At 43.7% G+C, this 24,485-nt stretch overlaps 1 protein-coding gene across 1 annotated transcript in view; it reads right to left on the reverse strand.

The window, feature by feature from the left end:
* The window catches only part of CACNG4 (calcium voltage-gated channel auxiliary subunit gamma 4), a 110,738-nt gene extending 103,306 nt beyond the window's left edge, over positions 1-7,432 (reverse strand). The window contains exon 1 of the mRNA XM_072991025.2: positions 7,017-7,432. Within this exon, the coding sequence (XP_072847126.1) occupies positions 7,017-7,242 (226 nt within the window). The 5' untranslated portion in view covers positions 7,243-7,432. The remainder of the gene's footprint in view (positions 1-7,016) is intronic.
* Between the last annotated feature and the right edge of the window lie 17,053 nt (positions 7,433-24,485).

A 24,485-nucleotide genomic window follows, 5' to 3' on the forward strand; every position in this document is an offset into this window, starting at 1 on the left:
TATCAGATATATTCTGATTCGTTCGTAAGAGAAACATCACTCTTTAATTACAAATAAAAATGGTTTCCCCATGTAAGAGTGGGTTCTTTTTATTTTCTTTTTATAAGATCCACACCTTCACCAGACATCAGAAATAGAAAGCAGACTAATGATATATCTACTTATGGTACTAAGTGGAGCCAGAACTTTTAAGAGCAATGCAACCCAAGGAAAAAGAAAATAAATACGACTGTCAAACTAATTTAATTGTTAACATCTGAGCAAAAAATAAAAAATAATTTAAACACACACACCCCAAGGTTGAATATCATAAAACAGAGTGAAATTTTGGTAACAACATTACATCATTTCTTACTAAAACATTTGGAAGTCCTTTTTAATTTTATGCAACAGTTTTCAAACCAATATTTTATACATGAGTAGAAGCAGCACTCAAACAGAGTATGTCAGCTGGCCTGAAATGAACTTTTCTTTCCTGCTGTTATTCAGGTCAATATCTATTTAACATGCAGTTCATGAAATTCTCAGCCTTTAAGTAGTATTTTTATCTTCCAGATGGATCTTTAGCTTAAAACAGTACAATCCTAAATGTACATAGAAGCAAGTCCCATTACAATCAAAATGTCTAAGTCCAGAGTAAACATGGATCAGACTGTAAGAATAGAAACTCTGTAGAAAGGAAGTTAATGGGCTTGGAGTGTGCAACTGTCAAATCCATGATTTTAGAAAGCCATTGAATGTCTGGCAATTCTGTATTCCCAACAGGTGTTTTTGAAAGAAGTGATAATTTGAAGATTTTCTTACATTTGAACATTATGTTTAACTCGTGTGATTGCTTCTAAGCTAATGGATGAAGACTCCACATGTTCTAAACAAAAAAACCCCACAACATTTAAACCACAAAACAATTTTTAGCTTCTTAGATTTCATTGGCTGAAATAATTGTATATTCAATATCAGTTGTTCACCAAGTTCTACCTTTGAATCTTTGACTCATGCTTTAATTTCAAGCACTTGAAAATAGAATTCAAAATCATAGTGACTATCAGTTTCAGAGCTCTTTTAATGATTTAAGAAAACATACGTGTAAGACTTTTCGGATAAAAAGATTGAAATCTGAAAGCTTGTGGCCCGACCTCCAAGACCCTCTGAGCAAGCAACTTCTCAAATACTGTGGGTCAGGACTGTCAACCCATGGGCTCTTTGGGTCCTCAAATCAGTTAGCTATTGCTTAGGAGAAACAACTCCCCTAAAGCTTCTCTGGAGAATCAAGTGGGTAGTTAAGACCTCTGAGAAACTGAGTCAGATTACTACCAATCAAGTTACTTGTTTTTCTTGAGGGACAGGAGTTGCTGCTTTTCTACCCACGAGGATCTACAATCAGAAATTAGTTACAATGGGAGAAATTGCTAGAGAGAAGATGGTGGTGATGGGAATGCATACGGAGCATAAAAGGTCAACACCCCTTTGTTTTTATTCTTTGGTGCTATGGAGCAGACTGTGAAAGAAAGTGTGGGACCAGGGAGCAAATCCCCCTCTCATTTTTGCTGGCAGAAACAGTTCCATCTGCAGAATGACAGCAAATACACCCTAGTATTTATCTTTTTATAATACTATACTGTCTATAACACCGTCACTTGCAAATGAAAGATAGCTTATAAAGTTGAAAAACAAATAAAATAAATGTTTATGGCTCATGTTCTAAAGCTTGGCGTATCCCACCATTATTAGGCAGTCACATCAACATATGCTTTTCTTTGGAATCTCTCCCAGGTACCACTGATCAATGCCTATGAAAAATGTTTGTTGCATAAAACATGGTTATCTTCTTGTCTAGAATATATTACTTGCTGTTAAATAACTTCAACTGAAATTCCGTAAGGACCAGGTCTAACTAAGCATGCTGCTGGTTTACAGGTTTCCTAGATCAGGCAAAACTCTTTTACGCTAAGCTGAATGAACAGTTTCAGTCATTTGCTGAACAACCTGAATAAACAGAGCAATAAACTGAAAGAAAAACCCTTGGATTCTGATTCCACAGGGATGAAAAGTCTAGATCTACTAAATTCTTACTGAGGACATGTGCTTTTCTGAAGTGAGCTCAGCATCTCAGAAAGTCAACTTCATCTTTCCTAGGATTAACTTAAAGAAAATCCCAGTTTATGGTTTCTTGATATTAATCCATACCCGTTCTCATGTTCTCTCTCTCTTTTCTTTCTTTCTTTCTTTCTTTCTTTCTTTCTTTTTCTTTCTTTCTTTCTTTCTTTCTTTCTTTCTTTCTTTCTTTCTTTCTTTCTTTCTTTCTTTTTCTTTCTCTCTCTCTCTCTCCCTCCCTCCCTCCCTCCCTTCCTTCCTTCCTTTCTCCACCAATTAAATTATCCTTTAAATGAGCTGATGGCAGAGATATTTAGGATTAAGGGATGGGGAACTGAAATGCCTTTGGAAAACGATGCACCATTATAAGCCAAGCTGAAACTCTTTGATGGTTTGTGCAAACTGTCATTGTTTCGCAGTGGCTTCAAATTATGTCCGATCTTTGCAGCATCTGGTCTTGACTCACAAAGGCTGTCAGGTTCAGATGGGGTGATTGTGCAATACCTTTAGGAGTGACAATGTTCTACTGAGGCAGGAGGCAGAGGGAAGTATCTATTTCTCAAGTTCCCAATAGCAATAAATGCAGCAAAAAGGCGTTCAGGTCATCTATACGACTGTTCCATTTGAGGCACTCCATATAGAATAGAATAGAATAACACTTTATTGTCATTGCATGTGCAATGAAATCACCAGAGTGCTATCCAGACAGTGCATCACTCATTCAGCTAAAACTCCATGTAAACTCCTTACAAAATTCCAACATAATACAACGGCAACAAAATACATTCACATGCAACCCTACGATAAAGTCAGATTAAATCTTTACTGAATTTAGCAAAGTCGTCGCCCTTGGATAAAAAGTGTTTTAAAATTTATTTGTCCTTGTTTTAATAGATCTAATATGAGCTTTTTCTGATGTTACTTCCCTTACCAAAGTAAGCTTAGCAAAGGAGGATACTGGCACAGAGAGATGAAGGTGAGTTTGGTCCTTTGGGATCCTCTGGGCTTGATCCTTTGGATTTTTTCAGAATACTCTCAGGAAGAGGGAAACCAGGCAAATTATGAGGAGGAAATTGCCCATCTCTATTTTAAATCAAAAAGCATATATAGTGTTCCTTGATAAATCATAAACATTCAAGTCTATGTAACATGAATACTGTACGAATTTCTTCTGTAGATTAAGGCCACAGTCCTTTGCACCATTGCTTGGGTGAAAACACAGTGGAAGTTACTTCTGAAGAAATATATTTCAGTTTGACATGTGCTTCTAAATCATTGCAGAAGACAAAACCAGATGAAAGACTTTTAGAAGCAGACTCTGAAACATTATGATCTTCCTCAGAAATAAACGAATGTCTCTGAACTATTCCTGGGCATTTTTGTGTTCCTACTGCACTGACTGTCATTTAGAATAAGCTCCAAAACCTGGTTTGCAAAGTTTGTGTGTGCTAGGTTTCAATGAGCAAATTAGGTGCATTGAAGCAGATATGCCAAAGGGCATGAGTGTGGAAGGAAAAACTCCCTTAGCTTCACCCAAGGAGCCAAAAGGAAGCAAAAAGTCAACAGCACTTCCTTCCAAGCCTCCCCAAAGCCATCACAAAGTCTCTATTGACTTCATCAACATGGGAGGAATATTAAATAGTCAAGGACTGTTGAGGCTTGGTGGCTGTTTGGTAGGGATGTGAGCAGCATTTCCTGTGATGGCGTTATTTGTCAGAAAGCCAGGGGTTTGGTTTGTGCATTTGGTCAGAAGGGCACTGCTTTCCATCTGTGCAATGTCCATGGGATGTCCTGCCATATTTCCTCAACACCAACATCCTGCCTTATGAGAACTGTCTCCTTCTAGCTTATCTGAGTCCGTAAAACTTGGGGAGATCCAGGTGGTGGAGAAGAGGGTGACATTTCAGAATATCTAAAAATTTATTGAGTCAAGGACAGACATTAGGGGACGGTACTGTTGGAACGATGAGGAAGACCCAGCAGTGCTAGATACTGAATAGCTGCCTCTGAGATAGAGTTGAACCCGTGGGAAAAGATAGTGTTGCGCCTCTTTGCTTTTGCTGTGCACAGCAAAAGCAACATCTCTTCTCTCCCACTTCCTTTCGCTCCACTTCAGGTTCAACAGGCAGGTGACACTGAACATCTGTGACCACAGGTGAGTGAGTGGTGCTGGCAAATATCAGCTGTTGTCTTCAACCCCTTGCCTTCCCTATCACTTTGGGAAATGGACACAGATGAGATCTATGGCATTTGCTGGAAGAGGACCGGGTGATCAAGAGGAGGTGAGCCTCTGCAGGGCATAGCAAAGAAAAAGGAAGGAGTTGTCTGGAGTGTGTGTGTGTGTGTGTGTGTGTGTGTGTGTTTGTCTGTGTGTGTGTCTGTATGCGTGCGTGTGCGTGCAGACCAATAGCTATGCCACTGTCTTCTTTTAACCGCAGACTATGTGCCACTGTGCAGAAAGAGCATGAGCTGCTGCTTTTGCTTCCTTATTCACTTTGTCTAGATCAGAGAGGGACATTTGTGGCTTGTTAGATATCTTCAAACTGTAGCTCCTGTAGTCCCTCACAACTGGCTAGGGTGTCCAGGAAGGGATTTGCAGTCTAATTAAGAACAACTGGAGGGTGTCTCCATCTTGCTCTAAAGAGAATGCAATGGAGAGTGCTGGGTGTGTTGGGCCCAATCCTCATCACTGCCACATCCAAAAAGAAAAGTGTACAAAGAGACAATATCTGCCCTGTTATCTCTCTCTCTCCCTCCCCCCCCTCTCTGTGTGTGTGTGTATGAGAGAGAGAGAGAGAGAGAGAGAGAAAGTATAAGAAGAGCTGGTGGAGTTTGAGCCCAGTGAGTCTCCTCATCTTGACTGTGGCACTCATAGAGAGACTGAAAAAAAAACCCCACCAGTTGAGGTGAGCAAGCAAAAGGCCACCTGTAACTTTCATTTCCTTACTCTTAGCTCCAAGCACCCCTCTTGCTTGCTCATCCAGGCTCTCCTTTTGGGTAAAGCAATGATATCATGTGGCCCACTCAGTCCAATCTCCTTTACTCTTGCTAGGAATGAGGAAGCAGGATTGTGAGAAAGCAAAAAATAATGGCTGCTTCTGCTCCCTTATTCATGGCGGACCCAATCAGCCCCAGGAAGGAGGAGTTTACTTCTACTCTCCTGCAGGCACTCTGTCTCTGGGGGGGACCAACCATAGCCCCAATCCTGACACGAACTGTCCAGACAAGGGAGAGGAACATCTGCTGCTTCCTCTTGGACACTCCTTCTGCTGCCCAGAGCGAATGAGGTGAAGGTCCTCGGAGGAGAAGCTACAGCTGCCACTTGGTCACCCTTCTGATGTGTTTGGGCAATGCAACAGGGAGCAATGGGTCCACTCCGCCCAGCCCCCACAAGGGCTCCCCAGGACAAGAGAATCAGGGTAAAAGGGTTCCTCTCTTTGCAGCAGTCAGCATCACTGCAAGTTTACATGCCTGGGCTCTTGCTCCAGGTTTCGCTGTGATTTTGCAGTTGGGAGGGCCTTGAATTTTGCAAAAACTGTGCAGAGCTGTTGATGACAGTACCCTTCAGAGTTCACTAATTCATAGGGTCACCAGAGATGAGAAGTGATTTGACGGCACATAACAACAAATCCGATGGGCAAATTGCCTGCTTTCTCTTCCTCTGAGCAGTGCCACAAGTCCAATCCACTCTGCCGTGTCACCCAGAGAGAGAGAGAGAGAGAGAGAGAGAGAGAATGATCCATTCCCTCATTCCATTCACTTATGCTCTTGCTCTCCCCTGATAGTGGTGAGAAAGGGGACGTCTGCGCTGACTAGAGCGACAAAGCGGATGGGGAACTCCCTGAGACAGACTGGCAAAGATCCCTCTAACCATGCGTGGGCTCTGTGTTCCTTTAAAATGATTATGCTATATTTATTTATTTAGGATTCATTTGTCAACACTTTAAAGACCATGAAGCTCGGTAACAAGCCCGTATCATCGCGTCTTAGTTTTGTTTTGAAAAGCTCCGCTGTTAAGTCCCAGGTACGTCAGCCTAGAAAAATGAAATAAATGAACAGGGTTCTCCCTCCCTCTCACTCAGAGAGAGATGCAACCGTTCGTGCCTAAAGTGAATCCACGGCCTCAGAAAGTAGTGCAGCCCCTGCCTTCCCCACCTCCCTTCCCAGCTGCCGCCCTACTCAAGGTCCCCGCCTTTTCCTCCTCCTCCTCCTGCCTTTTTCTCTCACCCCCTCCTCTGTGTGTGTGTGTGTGTGTGTGTGTTTGACACAGAGAGAGATAGTGAGTGTGAGAGAGAGCCAAGGCGCCCAGGGGAAAAGGGTAACGACTCAGAAGCCGACGGTTAGAGCGAAGCAGTCACCCTGGGCTAAGCATCACCTCCCTCTGTCCGGTTCCCATAGCAATCAGAGAGGCACCGGTTGCCACGGCAACAACATCCTCCCTCCTAGACAGTAGCGGAGCAGAGGTACCAACTCGGCTGCGGCCGGCTGCATCTGGAGAGGGGGTGGGCTCGGGTCGTGTGGGGAGAGCCGCGGCGGGGTAGCCTCCGCCACCAACTCTCCTCCGGAGCTCTGCCCCCCCCCGCCTCTCCCTTGCCTTCCCGCCCCGCAAGCCTTTGCCTGGTCGCTCCCCTCCAGCCAGCCAGCCACTCCTCCGACGGAGGGAAGTTGGCCGCCACTTCTCGAGCTTTGCCTTTCTTTGTTTCCTTCCGAAGGCTCTTCTTCCCCACCAGCGCGCAGACGAGCGAGAGCCCCCGCTTCTCCCTCCCTCCCTCCCCGCCTCGCCCCCCGAAGCCCACCGCCCCCTTGGTGGTGGTGGTGGTGATAGCGGTGGGTGGCTGGGTGGGTCGGGGGGTCCCCCCGCCGTCTTTCCCCTCCGCCCCTTTCCTCGCCCCCCCCCCACGCGTCCCGCCCGGCGAGGCTACCTTCAATACAGCAGATCCTCCAGAGGCCCGAGTGGGTGAGGTCCCCCTTGACCTTCTTGGGCTGGCTGGGCGAGGTCTCGTCCGTCGTGATGTTGGTCCCGTTGCAGATGTTGGCGCTCGAGTAGAGCCAGTAGTCGGTGCCGATGGCGATGGTCATGAGGCTGAAGGCAGCGAAGGCGCCCACCGTGGTCAGCAGCATCTGGACCCCACGGTCGCACCACACCATGGTGCTTCATGCTCCACCCGACCACCACCACGACGGCGACCACGGCGGGCTCAGGGGGCAGCGAGCGCCAGGCGCGGCGACCACGGCGGCGGCAGCGGCAGCCGAGACCTCCTCCCTCCTCCTTCTCCCGCCGCCGCTGCTGCTGCTGCCGCCGCCTCCTCCTCCTCCCCCCACCGCGCCCAAGCGCCGGCTTCCCTGCCTCCCCCCTCCCCTCTCGCCCTCTCGCCTCCCTCCTTCCATCTACCCAGAGCAGAGCGAGGAGGAGTAGGGAGCCAAGGCAGGGGCGGAGGAGGGGAAGGGAGGGGGCGGAGGCGCGAAGAAGGGAGAACGGCGGCGGCGGCGCGCTCTCCGGGCGAAGAATCAGAAGAAGAAGACACAAAGAACCGACCAACAAGAAAGGGAGGAAGAGGAAGAGGAAGGAAGCGGGAGGGCCGGGCCGCCTCAGAGAGAGGGCGAGAGGAAGCGCGAGGTCTCCGGCCGGCCGCCCCACCGGCCACTTGGGCGGCTCGGGCCGGAGCGCTCCCTCGCCTGCCCGCCGGCGCTCCCGCCAGCATGCTACGCGCAAGGCAGCACACGCCGCCCGCCGAGCCCTTCTTCCCGCCGCGGTGGAGGGAGGAGGAGGAGGAGGAGGAGGGGCGTCTAAGAGGGCTCTCGAAGTGTTGTGGGGTGGGGTGGGCGGTCAGCAACAGCAACAGCTGCCCTTGACTCGGACTCCGCCTCTCCCACCGCCCCGGCCGCGGGGCATGAAGCCCCGCCGCCGGCACGACACGGGAGGGGGGGGTGGCCAGACGCGGCCGCACCTCTCGGCGCAGCGGTCCTCTTCAGGACCCTGGAGAGCCCTGGCGAGCCGACTGAAGGAAGTCTCTCTGGGCGGGAAAACGGGGGACGGCGGGGCGGGGACAGGAGCCCAAAGGATAGTCTCGTCTTACAGGGGGCGACGCGAGGTGGTGGTGGGAGTTTCTGAGGAAACCGAAAAACAGGTAGCAGCAGCCTCGTTTCTCCCGTTACGAGACAGCTGCCCCTGTCCTATATGCTGTGCCTCCGAAATGTATTCCGCGTGAAGCCACCACCACCACCACCACCCCTCGGGTCACGCTGTACTGTATTCCTTTCGGATCTCTCCTTTTCTTGATCCTTGCCCCCTTACTGTACCTGGTCAGTGCTCGGTCTTGGCTGAAAAACACTTCCACTCTAAGGCCAGGTGCACTTATTCCTGCTGCTTTCTTTGTTCTTGTCAGAAGCACCACAGCTCAATTTATATATACACACACATATATTAATCAAATACATTTTACCTGTTGCCCCTAGCCAACTTTGTGCCTTGCTTTTTTTTTTTTAAAAAAAAGGTAAATTGTGAGATTTTTTTTTTTTAAAGATAAATGTTTTAATCCAAACAGGGAAAAATTGTGCCCAGGATTAAGAAAATACCCATAGTACGATCAAAGAAAAGCTGCAAACATCAACAGCTTGAAGCCAGAGACCATTTGGAGATCCTACATCATCTCAATAGACTTTCCATTTCTTTTCCCTCCTTTTCTCTTGGCTCTTTAGGCACAACAAGCTTTTTGAAGCTGAAACTAGTGTGCTTCATGCTTGCACCAGACTGGAGAACTGTTGCCTTTAGCACCCCCCCCCCCCCGGAAAACACTCTCACCCATTTGCATTTGGTGACAGGAGATGCCGTCCTGTCCCTTCAGCGCTGCCTGAAGGCCGTACTGGAATGGATGCAGGAGAACAGGCTGAGGCTGAACCCGGACAAGACGGAGGTACTGAGGGTGGGCGCCCTGACAGTTGGGGATTTGGGAAACTCCCTCTCTTTTGGGGGGGGGTGACCCTGCCCGCCAAGGATGGGGTCCGCAGCTTGGGGATCCATCTGGACCCAGCGCTCACTATGGAATCCCAGGTGGCGTCTGTGGTCCGTATCACCTTTTTTCATCTTAGGCGGATAGCCCAGCTGCGGTCCTACCTTGATGTTGGGGCGCTCACCACCCTGGTCCATGCGCTTGTAATCTCAAGATTAGACTACTGTAATGCGCTCTACGTGGGGCTACCTTTGAGGCTGCTGCGGAAACTGCAGGTGGTGCAGAATGCGGCGGCCAGATTACTCAGTGGAGTGAGAAAATACCAACATATTTCACCCACTCTGGCCGCACTGCATTGGCTGCCCATCCGATTCCGCCTCGTCTTCAAAGTGTTGATGCTCACATATAAAGCCCTAAACGGTTTAGGACCTCGATACTTGGCAGAACGCCTTCTCCCGCCAAGATCTACCCGTGTCACTCGTGCGAGCCAGGAGGTGAGGCTGAGGAGCCTGACGCCGAGGGAGGCCCGGAAGGAGAAGACAACCTACCTCCTGAGATTCGCGTGGCTCCCTCGCTGGGTATTTTCAAGAATCAATTAAAAACATGGATGTTTAGGCAGGCCTTCCCATCAGATAATTCCTGACGCCCTTCTTTCCCCCCCTCTCCTTCAGCTTTCCCATTCTTTTCAGTATTTCTGTTATGTAAAATTGTCTTTATACGTATATTTATTGTATTATTTTTTAATGTTGTTAGCCGCCTAGAGTGGGCCTGACACGACCAGATAGGCGGGATCTAAATAAAATGAATAAATAAATAAATAAAATAAATTACTTGGGTCTTTTTTATGTAAACCTCTCTTGCATGCTTTCCGAAATGCTATACCCCTTGAGTTGGGTGCCTCTTGCATGGGATGAGGCTGGACAGGTCCATTCACAGCTGCATATTTTAAAGGCTCCATTTTGGGAGGGTGGGATGGGATGGGATGGGAAATGGTAGAAAATGAATGGAAAATAATCTGATGCTTGCTTCCCACATGTAAGAAAGCTGGGTGAGAAATTATGAAAATGTCCTTTTAAAAAGAGCTCCTCCAAACCCCTTCCCTATTCTGAAAAGAAAGGGATGAAAAGGAGGAAGTATAATGCAGGTGTCTTGTTTTAGTTTGTTTTTGTTTGGTAGAAACGTGTGACAATGAAGAAATGGAGGGGAAATCAATCCAATGAAGCAGATCGTAAAATGTGTCATGATGTAGGTGGAAGCAAAATAGTAAAAAAAATTGCAAGAACTGAGAGGGTGTTGATTGAATTGTGATGTCAGTCACACTTATGATTTTTTTTGTGTTTTTCTTTTTGCTCCTCAGGCACAGTAACTGAGTACTTGATAGCTATATGCTATTGCTTGTTCTTGACTCCCTGTCTTTTCATATGACCTCCTGTTTGATTTAATCCACGCCTGTTCTACTTCAGCCCCCTTCCCTTCTGTTTCAATGACCTGGTTATTTTTTCTCTGAGTCTTTTGCTTGTCCCAGGCCTTCCTTCAGAACACCCACATTTCCTGCTCTGTGTCAGCCTTAAGAATCTGTAGGTACACATATGCACACCCACTTTTCCCCCGTGATCACACTGGGGGAAAAGGCCTTCCTTTTTTTTTAAAATCACAACTTGCTTAAGGGCAAAATTTTTAAAGTAGATATAGATGTGTTTCTTCTTCTTTTCACCCATCTCCTTATGTTTTTCAGTGCAGCAATGCTCTTATGAAAGGTATACATTGCTGGCATTAAAACACACGTATGTACCACAATGATAGCATATTACATGGGGCGGGTGGGCAAATAGATTGAAGGGACAAATTCTGGTGAAAAGGGAGTTTAATGGGTTACTTAAATGAGATTTATGTGCTTTTGGCTACAGGCTACATGAACAGTCCAAATCAGCATATATTATACTTAACCTGACTAGGGCAGCTGAGGAGAACTTTGAAAAGGCAAACCTTTAGCAAGCCTTTTCTGATGGTGGGGGCAGGGGACCAGGGAGAACTTTACAGAACAGCAAATGCATGTAGCCTAATGATTTGAATGCTATTATATTGCTACTAATAAAAATACTTTAAGATGTAACTTTTAAAAAGAAAGATCAGATTCATACTAGTTATTCTCATGCAGCTTTGCACTTGGTGGTCAGAAGAAACAGAATGGAATATGTCTCCTAGCTGTTGAAAGTAGGTTCACCCCAAAATGCAATACATAGTGATGATAACATGCAATTAAGTAGATTATCACATCGAGACAATGATTTAAAAACAAGCAACCAGAAACATTTCAGAGCAAAATAACAGAAGCAGAATCCTACCCCAGAGCCAGGGAGCAGGGAGGCCCCTCCTCAGGAAATGTACTTTGCTGGAAACAAACCAAGCTGGTCTTCCATGGGGCATATTCCCAGGGAAGTGTAATTAGGTTTATTCATTTATTTATTTAAAATATTTTTGACAGTGGAATAATGATTGGCAGAGAAAGAGTGATGCCAGAAGTCAGAGGGCCCTCATAGCCCACTCTGCTAATTGGAGAAGTGGAGAATATTTCTCTGTAGAACTGCCACTTAGTGACAAACAAGTTTTAAACTTGCCTGGTATTTCTTGCCTTGGATTTCTAGACTTGTCAAATGAGCTAATGCTCACTTGTCAGTCGGGGTTTGTCTGTCACATTGGAGCTTGTATAGTTGTTTGGAGAGAAGAGAGAGAGAGAGAGAAAGAGAGAGAGAACGTGCACTCCTGCAATAGCTGTAAGTGGATTCTCCTGGAAGCAAATAAGAGGATGCTCACTCCTCCATCACGAGACATGTATCACCTTGAAACAGTGCAAGAGACAATCTAATGTTTGCTAAAACAAATGGTCCAATGCTATTATTGCTCATTGTATTTTGAATATAGCATATATTTTAAAACTTCAGAAAAGAAGACATATTAGCGAGTTCAGTGGCAAGAAGATGGTTTCAATTAAAGGGCATTGATACTCTTCTACTTGCACCTATTTTGAATTCCAAAACATTTGACAGAAGTGTAGTGTTCAGCCTTATTATGTTAAGTAGTTATGAATATTCATGTTTCAGGCTAATGTTGCTGAGAGGCAGAGCCAAAAGATATGTAATAAAGAGTCAGAGTCAGAGAGCAGTCAGTCAGTCAGAGTCAGAGTGAGAGAGCAGGGAAGGAGATAGAGTGGGGTACTGTATTTGGGAGATCTGAGGTGGGATTAGAGTGAAAAGTGAATAAGAACTGTGAAGACAAATAGAAGGTTGAGATGGATGATAATAGAATTTACCTGTGATTAATATTCAGAAATCTGTAATCAATAAAAACATTTTATTTAAAAGACAGCGAAGTTTGGACCTACATCTTCATCCTTCCATAATTAAAGTTGATTTAGTGATCAACTGGTGGCAGCGGGGTAAAAAGGAGTAGTTGTTTGCCTTCATGTGCTCTGTGTTTGGAGGGTCAGGCAAGGGGCACGAGGGGCAAACGCCACAAGAAGTAACAGGGCTTTTTTCTTTTTTTAAAAAAAGGATGTTTACTGGGCACTTCATGTGATGTAGCAGATAAGAGTGATGGACTCAGACTAGACCTGGCTTGAATCTCTGCTCAGCCATAGAAATTCACAGGGGGTGGGGCAAGGCAAGGCTGGCAGCTGGTAAAACCACCCCTTAAATATCTCACTTCCCTTCAAAGGCCTGTCAGGGTTCTGACATGACTGCATCTTATACACACACAGCCTAATGGCCCTGTCAAATGATTTTCTTTCTCTGAAACTATGTATGAAATATTTGAGAACATTCATGACTTGCTTTTTAATAGTGGAGTTGTGATATAGTTCTTCTGTGAACAATGTGCAAAAGCATTCTGACCATTTCTTTAGGGTTATGAAAGATTATCTGAGACAGACCCCTATGAAATAGATGTCCACGCATTGCTTTTTGCTTCCTTTTTTAGAAGTCTGAATACAATGTGTTGTGGTGGGGTAGTTGGGATGACCTTGCCTGCTTCTCCTTTAACACTGAGTGTTAACAGAAAACATGTTCTGTTTGTTTCCAGTTTTTCTGGTAGTAGCTGCAACAATAGAGTTTTCTTTCCACTCTTCAGAGTACTTGAGACCACCCCCTTCTCTTCCTCTTGTTCTTTTGTTAGCTGCCTTTCCTCCTCCTCCTCCCTTTTCTCCTCTGTATAGATATTGGAGATGCTGTACACTGTATAAAGGAAAATAACAAAAGCACATAGTATATGTTTAAGTGAATCACTTCCCATGATCAGGAGGCATCCATACTGATCATTTTTCTTTTCCTAGGGAGGGGGTGAGATTGGGCAGCTCTCTCTGTGCTATTGTTTGGATTAAAAAAAAAAGAGTAACCAGATTCCTGATCCCTTCAACATATTGTGAATTAGCAATTCACTCGCAGCTTTCTTCAGCATTACGAATAATGTGAATGGAATGTACAGCTGATCTGAAAACAAGTTTGGACTGAGTGCCTATGGCATCTTGCCAATTCAGAATCTGAATGAGAGAGTAGGAGGGTTGGAGATGTAGCTGCCTTAGAAATAACTTGCTATCTGTACCAAAGACTGCAATGGTGTTTTTTTTTAAACCCACACACCTTGATAATGTCTTTTATTAAAAGGGGTTGGATCCTTTGATTAACATGTATGCAATTCAATGTGACATACTTTTGGCTCAAAACATGGCTTTGGATAGACACCTGCCATTTTTCTGAGTGGCCTGGCGTTGCATGGAAACTTGTAGAGAAACACAGGGACATGGGTTTGAAACATCCCATTTTCTCACACCATTAATAGAGAGTAAGCTTATTACATGAAGATATCATTTTACTCTTTACAGCTCCAACCCATGTTCAGCAGTAGAGCCTCTCAAAATCACCAATGGCGGTCCGCAGCCAAGTTAAAAATCAAAAAACAAAACAAAACCAAAAAAAACAAAACAAAAATGAAACAATGCAACAAAAAACCCCAGCCCAAACCATCTGTATCTTAGCTGCCATTGTATTGTGAAGGCATTGAAGGTGAAAAGCTGATTATTTTAAGCAGCAGAAGGCTTTGGGTTTGCTGCTAAAGAAAGTGACTGTCATTGAAAACCATTTGGCCTTTTGTATGACTTCCTATTTATATATGGTCTTTAGCAAACTGCTTGGCCTTTTGTACCTTTAAACAAACTGTTCTGATTACTCATGTCTATTTAGGAATATTGCAGGAATTACATAGCTTTTTCCTTGACTCTTGGATTTCTGTTGGTTGCGCTTTTGAGTCAGGAATAATTTCCCTTTTTCCTGTTTCTAATTCCTGACCAGTCAGAAAACATGGTACCAAGATTTGGGTGCCCATCCAGGCTTGAAGGAGTGAGGGTACTTCTGGATTTTTTTTGTGTATGTGACTGGAGGCCCTAGTGACCTTGCTGGCTTGGTTTTTCTGAAACCAGCTTGTTTGACCTGCCAGCTATGGCCTCTCCTAGTCAGATCCAGTAGGTCATGGAACAAACAAGTTTTGGTAACTTCTGTGGCCATATTGGTGGCTGGTGTGAGCAAGTTCAACCACATTACCCCAATCTTGGCTTACCTACACTGGCTCCCTTGTTGAGGGAAAACCAGCATGGCTTCTGTAAGGGTAAGTCTTGCCTCACAAACCTTTTAGAATTGTTTGAAAAGGTCAGCAGGCATGTGGATGTGGGCGAAATATTGGATATTATCTATCTGGATTTTCAGAAGGAGTTTGATGTGGTCCCTCATCAAAGGCTGCTGAGAAAACTCCACAGTCAGGAGATAAGAGGGCAAGTCCTCTTATGGACTGAGAATGGGTTGAAAACCAGGAAACCAGGAGAGTAGGTCTAGTCAATGGGCAATTTTCATAATGGAGAGAGGTGAAAAGCAGTGTGCCCCAGGGATCTGTCTTGGGACTGGTACTTTTCAACCTGGTTAGAAGCAACCTGGAGATAGGGATAAGCAGTGAGGTGGCCAAGTTTGCAGATGACATGAAACTTTTCTGGGTGGTGAAGACCAGAAGGGATTGTGAAGAGAGCTCCAGAAAGATCTCTCCAAACTGGGAGAGTGGGCAGCAAAATGGCAAACGTGTTTCAATATAAGGACATGTAAAGTAATGCATATTGGGGCAAAAAAAAAAAATCAAAACTTTAGTTATCAGCTAATGGGTTCTGAGCTCTCCGTGACAGATCAGAAAAGAGATCTTGGTGTGCTGCAGGTGGACAGGTCAGTGAAAGTATCAAACTAATGTGCAACAGCAGCAAAGAAGGCCAATTCCACGCTAGGTATCATTAAATAGGAGACTGAAAGTAAAACAGCCAACATTAATAATGCCATTGTAAAAAAACAATGGTAAGGCCACACCCTGGAGTATTGTGTACAGTTCTGGTCGCCACACCTCAAAAAAGACATAGTGGAACTGGAAAAGGTGCAGAAGACAGCAACTAAAATGATGACTGGGCTGGGGCACCTCCCTTATGAGGTGAGGCTACAACTTTTGGGGCTCTTTAGTCTAGAGAAAAGGCATGTAAGGGGGGACATGATTGAGATGTATAAAATTCCACAGGGGATGAATAAAGTGGATAGAGGGAAGCTCTTTTCCCTCTCACGCAATATTAGAACCAGAGAACATCCACTAAAATTGAGTGTTGGGAGAGTGAGAATAGACAAAAGAAAATATTTCTTTACCCAGCATGTTGTTAGTGTAACTCGTTGCCACAGGATGTGGTGATGGAATCTGGGCTAGGTGCTTTTAAAAGGGGATTGGACAGATTTCTGGAGGAAAAGTCCATCATAGGTTACAAGCCATGATGGGGATGTATAATCTCCAGGCTTCCAAAAAGCCAAATGCAGGGGAGGGGTATCAAGAGACAGGGATCTGGTTGTCTTGTGTGCTCCCAGAGGCATCTGGTGGGGCCACCATGAGATACAGGAAGCTGGACTAGATGGGCCCTTTGTTCTGATCCAGCAGGGCTCTTCTTATGTTCTTATGTCTCCCTTCTTATGTCTTCTCTTCCGGAAAAGAGCTTGCAGTGTAAAACCACTGTGGTATTAGGTATTACCAACACTTTTTGAAGTTGATCATTTCAGGCTTAGGGGGTAGAAACCTGGAATTATGTTTTGGGTGTTTGAAGAAGAAAGCTGATTTTATCAAATTGCTGAACATTATATGGAGTAACCAATTCCAGGCAATCTCTATAGCCAACCTGCTTATATACAGAAACATCTTTCATCTTTTCCATTAATATTCTTCCAGGGGAAAAAAAACATTCCTGTTTAGGAGTAACATCCCTCTTTCACTGTCGTTAGCAGTAATAAAAGGAGCCTAGCCAAGTACTGTACTGTAGAATGTGAGACATAAAACACATTTTTCATCTCTTTATTCTCACTATAATTAGAATTAAGTGTTTAAGGATGATTTATTTCCTAATAACTGGCGTAAAATTAGATAAGAAAGATATCAAAGCCCGTAGGAGATTACAATAATCAGTTACACTGATGTGCTTGTGGCTTTAGGGTATTCTTAGATGTTTAATTCACACACATGCTGCGGGCGCATGCAGCTAAAAGTCTGGAAAGGCCAGCGGAGGGTGGGGGGGGACGTGAAATTATGATCTTAGCTTTTGCTCATGGCCAGACTGTATCTGTATCTACATCAAGCCTTTTATTTGAGGAAGCAACAGTTTTTATTCAGCACAAAGATAGTGGCAAAGAACCTTTAATTAATTCCTTTGTTTTAAAGGTAAACATTTTAATGCCCCTCAGTTTTAACTGGAGCACTTAAGTTGTAATAGAAGAAAACCTGCATGTAAGACACTGTCAGGATAAAACAGATTTCTGTAGATTTGTGACACGTTTGAGATGAGGGTGGATATTCTAAATAGGAAATGGATTCGTGCTTTCCTTTTGATACAGTTACCACACACACACACACACACACACACACACACACACACACACACACACACACACACACACACACACACACACACACACACACACACACGGGAAGGGGGGGGGGAAGAGAGAGAGAGTCATAGGTGAATAACAACTTTCCTTAGAAGGAGAATGAAACTCAACAGCTTGAGGTTGAAATTACCAGAGGCAATATAACAGAAGTTTATGGTGTTTGGAACTGGAGAACTTTTTTTATACAGAGACCTACAGAAGATGGTACCACTTCAGCCAGCTGCCTTCTGAAGGAGTTTGGTACAGCATTCAAAATAATCTCCCTGAATCCAGAAATAAAATTAACAAAGTAAATAAGTGATCCAATAACTTTTATCTGGAACAACAAAAATAATTAACAAATAAATGTTTATCTCTTTTAAACATCTTCATTATCTGAAAACATTTATTGGCCCGGATATCTGCCTGCATCCATTTCAGGAATTCTGAAGCAGTTTAAGAATAGGACTACTGTATTTTGAACTTATCACTTATCACCTATCTTCAGTAGCCCAATTTTAGAAAATACTCTATACTGGCTTTTTTGGACTTTAAAAAAGGAATAGTTTTGTTTTGTTTTGTTTTGTTTGGATAGCCTTGTTCTTATAAAATGATGTGTACTACAGAACTGGAAAAGCTAACTTGCCCCTGAGTTACAGGATTTTTATTTGGCTGGCTAATGAATTACCGGTATTTAGCAGTCAATGAAAAACAATATAAGAAGACATCAGCAAAAATATAATTTAATATAATAGCCATTCTTGGTTATACAGAGTCTAATAGAAACAGGAGAAGAAGGAAAAATTAGGAAAAGTCTGAAAAAATTAGTTACTTTTTAAAAAGAATTAATTGCACTGTCAGTGATTCTTAAATTATTAAACTACTGTTTTAAGTTGCAGCTTTTAGAAAAAAAATAAGTTAATGACCACAATAGTTTATTTTCCTACTTACTTTTAAAAAATAAAAACTGCTCTGTGGTACAGAACACAGTCAGGAAATGAGAGCAAATCATCCATCAGTATAAAAGTAATTAAAACCAGTTACTGTTACATTGCAAAATGAATGATATTATTCCTCATTATGTCACAAACACAACATAATGTTATATTTTAGATATTTGCAAAGAGGAATTAAAATGAACTTTTAATCAAACATTAACTTAAAATCAACTTTATAACAAATGATTTCTAAGTTGTAGGGAGGAGACTCAGAAGTGGCAAAGTCCATGGGGGACATAAGCTTTGTCTCACACGTAGATTTCTGGGGAGGGGGGCACACACGTTAACGTCCCTGTGTCCGATCAAAAGGTGGAGGTGGACCTGCCTTTCCACAGAATGTGTGTTTTCTCATGCAGTCCTCATTGGGGCAGGTTTTCAACTCCTTTCAGCTTTGCTTATCAGCCACATACTCGTTAATTTCCCCAACCTTGCTTCTTAGCACAGCACACTGTTGGATTCCTTTTACCTTACAGACAGTGCCAAGAAGAGCCATATAGTACAGATCAGACTTTCCCTTTCAAGGGCAGTGACAGGAGCAACACTGTCGGGGGAGGCAAATAGGTTTCGGGGTTGGGGGCTCTGGGCAGGTTTGATTTGAAAGCAGATTTTCTGACGGTAGAAAAGCTCTCTCAGACCCCTCTCCCCACCTCTGAAAGGCCAAACGCCAGTCTTCAGGGCGAGAGGCTGATTGAGTGTCTGTCAAGTCCGGCAGAAGCTTCTGCTTCCACCTTCTCCTGCTTTCATGAGGACTGACTGTGAAGTGCACAGCTCAGACGGTGGCTTTAAATTGGCCCATTTTTCACTGCAGCCAAGAGGACCTGCCGACTATCAGGATATTAAAAGTGAAGAGTTAGTCCTGGTTAAAAAGAAGAAGTCATTGTATATAATTTGGGCAGTTTGATGCAAGTATAGAAACCAAGCACTTTCTAACTATTATATGACTTGTGTAACATGATACCATCTATTGATTAAGCTCTTAATTAACAGATTGTCTATTTCCCCCCCCTGCTATTTCTCCAGGTGCCCATCTATCATAGGGGCACTTGGTGAGGACGCAGGAGAAGGCCTTCTCTGTGGCTGCTTCCAGAATCTGGAACTCCCTCCCACGGGAGGCCAGGCTGGCCCCCATCGTTGCTGTCCTTCCACAAGCAGGAAAAGACCTTTCTCTTTCAGGCAGGCTTTCCCTTAGTGACTGGCAGCCTGAGAGGTTTTTTTTTTTAATTATTATTTTGTTTTTAATTGCTGTGCTCTGTTGTTTTTAAATGTGTTTTTAGTATTGATTTTATTGAGCGTTTTTACTATAATACTTGTTTAATTCCTTTAAAATATTTGTATACTCACTGATTTTAGGTTTTCAATATTGACTTTTAACTGTTGTCAGCCACCTTGGTATCCTTTTTAAGGAGAAAGGTGAGATAAAAATATTTGAAATAAACAACTAAATAAATAAATAAATAAATGCCGGTTTCCAAATGCACAGGATCCCTGTCCTCAACCTGGATGCCCCTTTTGTGCCCAACCGCATGCGAAATATCCCCGGCTCGGAGGAAACTCTCCAACCCCTGCTGCCACATCTTCAACCTGGGGAGACATTCTCACCAGTCCTGGAACAAATTCAAATGTTTCTCTCCCATTTTTCACAAGCTCAGGGAGGGAAGGAGGGAGGGAGGGAGGGAGGGAGGGAGGGAAGGAGGGAATAATTTTAGAAACAGCACTATCAAAGAAACATTGAACATTGTTCCATTTTCCTTCATTCCAGCAGGAGACCAGCAGGACACTGGACCGGCTGGAGCCTTCTGACCTCAGACAGCTCTGACTAAGCAAGAACCTCAGCTGTACATTCTCTTGGTGTTTCTGCCTGCGAGGTTTCAAATAATCTCCAAGTATTATGAAGATCAGGGATCTGACCTTCATGAATCCTCCCTGTCCAGCATCCTTCGCTTTAAATATGACCATGTCACACTTTTTAAAAGAACTTTTTGAACATTATGAGTACTATTCCTTGAGGGGTGTAAACGGACTTTCTTCACACAGCAGATCTTGGATGCCACTCAGAATTTAGTTGAGGATCGTCTCTCCTCTATTAAGCTATCTGGCAAAGTGGTGTAAAGTGATATCATTTAGCACATCTGGAATGTTTTGCGTCTGTCATGAAGTGAATTTAGAGTACTGTATGTTTACCCAGTCAATGTCATGGTAGTGGTTGTGTCGTGTGCTGTCAAGTTGCACCTGATTTGTTGTGGTGACCGTAGTAGGGTTTTCGAGGTATGTGAGATTTTTAAGTTCTACCATTTTCACTCCCAGTGAGTTTCTATAGATTTGAACCCAGGTCTTCCAAGTACTAGTCCAACACACCACAGGGCAAATGAAATTCTTCTTCATTACAATACTTTCTATTTGGGCTACCTCCTTCATCTCTCTCTCCCCCCTCCCCATCACAAGGAGTTGACGAAACTCATGGACTGAGGGAACAAGTGCATCACACCAACATTTTAGGGAGTCACCACCTGCTCTCAGGCATGAGCTGCCTATGACTTGGGGTGGGGAGCATTTGTATACCTCCAGAGCTAATATAGCTTTCTAACGGCTTACTTTCTAGATTTATTAATTTCCACAATATTTCTTGAACTAAAATGCAATCTAAACTCTTTCCGAGGCCATTCCATGCCTTTTAAAAGCAATGCTGAGTTCACCTTTTAAAACATACTTTTCTTACTGGCTAGTGCGAAAATGTTGCCCCATTTTTTTTTCTTGAATCGCTTTGCAGGCCTAGACCTTTCTACTCACATTTTTTTCCTCTGTACTATATTCAGATTAGTCAAACATTAAATTGTGGTTGAGTGTTATGAGCAACAGGATGGGCCTGAGACATTTTGCTGCCCAGGCAAAGGACAAAATGGCACTGCTTCAGTAACGCTTGTGTTACTTCAGCACTAGGGACCGGATAAGGTACACCATAGTAGCTGAAAACAGGTTTAGAGGTCCCCAAAAAGGCTGTGTGGCATCCCCCTCCCCATTCTGCCCTCTGTCAAAGGGGAACTAAGCAGCCTAGGGGGAATATCCAGGGGGCTGCTGCTTCCTCCTTGCAGCTGTGGCCTGAGGCAGTCCCTTTGTTCTGCTGATGGCAGAGCTCCCCCCCATCCACCCCCACAAGCAGGCACAAGTTCATTTGAGGCTCAGCCTTCCTTCTTTTCTTCCCCGATTTCCTCTCTCCTCTCAGGCATGACAACAGACAGCGTTTGATCTTGGCTCTGTGACAAGCAATTGTTTGCTGTTCCGTCAAAACTTAGCAAGCTGTAGTTTGCCACAAAACTAGAAATGGAAGCTTTCAATTGCCATGTATTTGAAAAGAGAAGAGAGTGAAAAAAGGAGGGAGTGTGTAAGTTAGGGTTCTAGACACACATACTTACAAACCTGAACCAATGGCTACTATTCCCGTGAAAACGGCATCCATCTCTTTGTCTAATGTCATAGTGGCGAGACATTGCTATTAAAGTTGTGTTAGTATTTCAAGACCGGGAATACATTTTTTTTAAATCTTGAAAGTGTTGTATGAATAGGTACAGAATATTTCTGAATCTTGGGCAAAGCGTTGTACCTTCAAATTGCGGAAGACTGAGGAAAAATGTTATTTACTTGTTTGTCATTGGAAATCTGATCAAAATAATGGGCTGTTGATTAATATATCATGTACATAATGCACATACATTTCACAAGTCGGTGCATTTAAGTCTAGGAACTCTCCCACCCGCATTATGCATAATTGCTTTCCCTCCCAACTCTAATGACTGTTCTTAAAAAGAATCTCACTCTTTACTCAAGCATGTGTTTGATCCGCCTTACTCATAGCTGGAAAATATATTGCAATGATGAAAATAAAAGCCGTCAGGTTAAAAAGGAAAGTTAAAAAGGCGGAGATTGAATGAAAGATTGTACTTATGTCAGCGCCAGTAAATTGCATGTGTGAATGAGCAATCACATCTCTTCCCTCTTCCATAGTTTAAGATTCATATCACCTCACATAACCTCAAATAAGCCACCTTCATCCAGTTAAGGGGCATAGGTACACAGAAGAAGGTTTCCTCATGCAAGTGCTATGTGGTTCAAGAATTTTATGCACTGTTGTCTGTTTCCTGCACAGTTTCTGAGCAGTTGCCACAGTTTATGCAACTACAACCCTGGTTAGAAAATTATAGTCACCACTCAGCAGGTAGACAAGGAAGGGGCATATTCGAAACCTAGCTCCCTCATCTCTAATCCTTACAGTCCTGACAAAACCTGACAGGAAGACTGATCCTGACCACCATGCTTCTAAACATCCTCAACTCTAGAGCAAGGTTGAATTATTCACAAGGAGCTGGAGGTGGTTAAATGGCTTCGTAGGTGAATGCAGAACAGGTGGCAGAAGACTTGTAACAAACATGGACAAACACCTGTAGGCCTGGGAACTCAGGTAGCAGATTACTTAAAAGATCCCAGTAGCCAGTTGAAGCCTCTCTATTCAGACTTGGAGGCCATTGTTCATATGGCATCCTCCCAAACGTGTGTGTGTGTTGGACCCCATCTGGTTCTGTTGTTGTGAATGTGTTTCCTCTTGTGCAACCTGAGAATATGGATGGGGCCCTTAGAAGATGGAGGCCTACCCATGGAGTCAGGGATCTTGTCAACCTTGGCTGCTCAAACTCACCAGGGCTGGATTGGCACAATGAACCACAGCAATGTTACTGCTTCACTAAGAGAAGGAGTTGTTTCTGTTGCCTTTTAGGAAGTGGGGTTAGGCTCCTCTCAGGGTGGGAATACTGGACATATTTTAATCCAACTAAACTAGAATCTATGGTCTGGCTCAGGCCAGTTACTGTATACTATAGTATTTTGTGAGAGGAAGTTTTCAAGCAGTGTTCCATGTGCCTGTCCTTTCTCCCCCACCCTTCTAAAATTTATCAAATGCTGAAAAATAAGGGGAAAGCTATAGCCTTCTTGTTTTCTCTCTTTTCTTAATACAGTCTGTGGAAGACATAAACACTTGGATTTCCAAACCTTTGATTGGAACCAGACCTTAAATGACTCAGGTAGCTGCTGAAATGGTTTGAACTGAAGGATGATGTTTCCTAAAATCTCAAACCAAGGACCAAACTGAACCTTGTACTTAATGTAAACCCCCCAATAGTCTTTATAATTAGTCCCTAGAAGTAGTTTTCCCCAGTGATGTGGGGTGCTGGAAAGGCACACTTAACTCACCACATAGCTAGCTGGAAATGTCCTACAGTGGACCCCTGACTTACAGACGGCTTGACTTACAGACTTTTTGAGATACAGAATTCTCTGGCCGCAAAATTTAGGTTTGACTTGCAGACTGAGACTTGACTTACAGAGCAGAAAAAACCCAAAATGGAACAAAAACGGCCTGTTACGGGATTAATCGGTTTTCAATGCACTGTAGGTCAATGGAGACTTGACCTACAGACTTTTTGACTTGAGAACCGCCTTCCAATACGGATTAAGTTCTCAAGTCAAGACCCCACTGTATGTCAAGACTCGTATTCAGTGATGTGCCTGCATAAAGGGCTCAGCATAGAACACTAATCAGCACAGAACAGCTATCGAGCTCCTGAAACCTTATAAACATCACTGTTCAGGAAGGGTCTATCAGCCACAGATGTACACAGGCTGGGAAAGGACCCTGGGTGTCTTTATTGTGTTATGTTTTAATTCTCAGTCCAAGACATTTTAATCTCCAGTATACAAGACTTGATGGGACAAAGAAAGTTTCCTAAATCTTAACTGTCCCGCTCATCATTAGTAGTTGAAGGAATTTTTTCTTATCCGTGTGAGCAGAACAGGATTGGAGTCCTTAATACTTGGTTTCTGTTCTTGGTGGTCTTTTTTTTTAAAATGAATGAATGTTTTGCTTCCCTGAACCTAAGAGAAATATATTTGCAGCTTGGCAAAGAGCTGTTGTTTACTAGATTCATATAAAATGCAGAAAGGAACCGGTTTGCTGAGCAGCTTCCCCTTTGTAAAAAGCAACTAATATGTATCACTGTCATGGAGTGAGAGCCGGGAAGATTAAATCAGTCTCACGCCAAGATGTTACATTCTGTATGTATTTCATTTGCATTTGTTTTAAAAGGCTTCTCAGATCTGCATGCTGACTAAGGACTGAAAAGCAAGGCATGTTTATGATGGGTTTTAAATAGTCACATTTATCATGATACAACTATAGACTTCAGGTTTTTTTTTTTGTCTTCAGTTTAAGTAACCTCCTAAGTAAGTGGAATCAATTTGCCTTGGGATAATGATGTCCACTGGAGCTGAGATAGTACGCCCATTCACAAAACTAGGAGTCACTTGTAATTTCATGAACATGACTGCAAAAAAGTGTGTGTGTGTGTGTGTGTGTGTGTGTGTGTGTGTGTGTGAGAGAGAGAGAGAGAGAGAGAGAGAGAGAGAGAGAGTGAATACGTGTG

The sequence above is a fragment of the Pogona vitticeps genome, chromosome 2, assembly GCF_051106095.1.
Source record: "Pogona vitticeps strain Pit_001003342236 chromosome 2, PviZW2.1, whole genome shotgun sequence".
Taxonomy (NCBI): domain Eukaryota; kingdom Metazoa; phylum Chordata; class Lepidosauria; order Squamata; family Agamidae; genus Pogona; species Pogona vitticeps.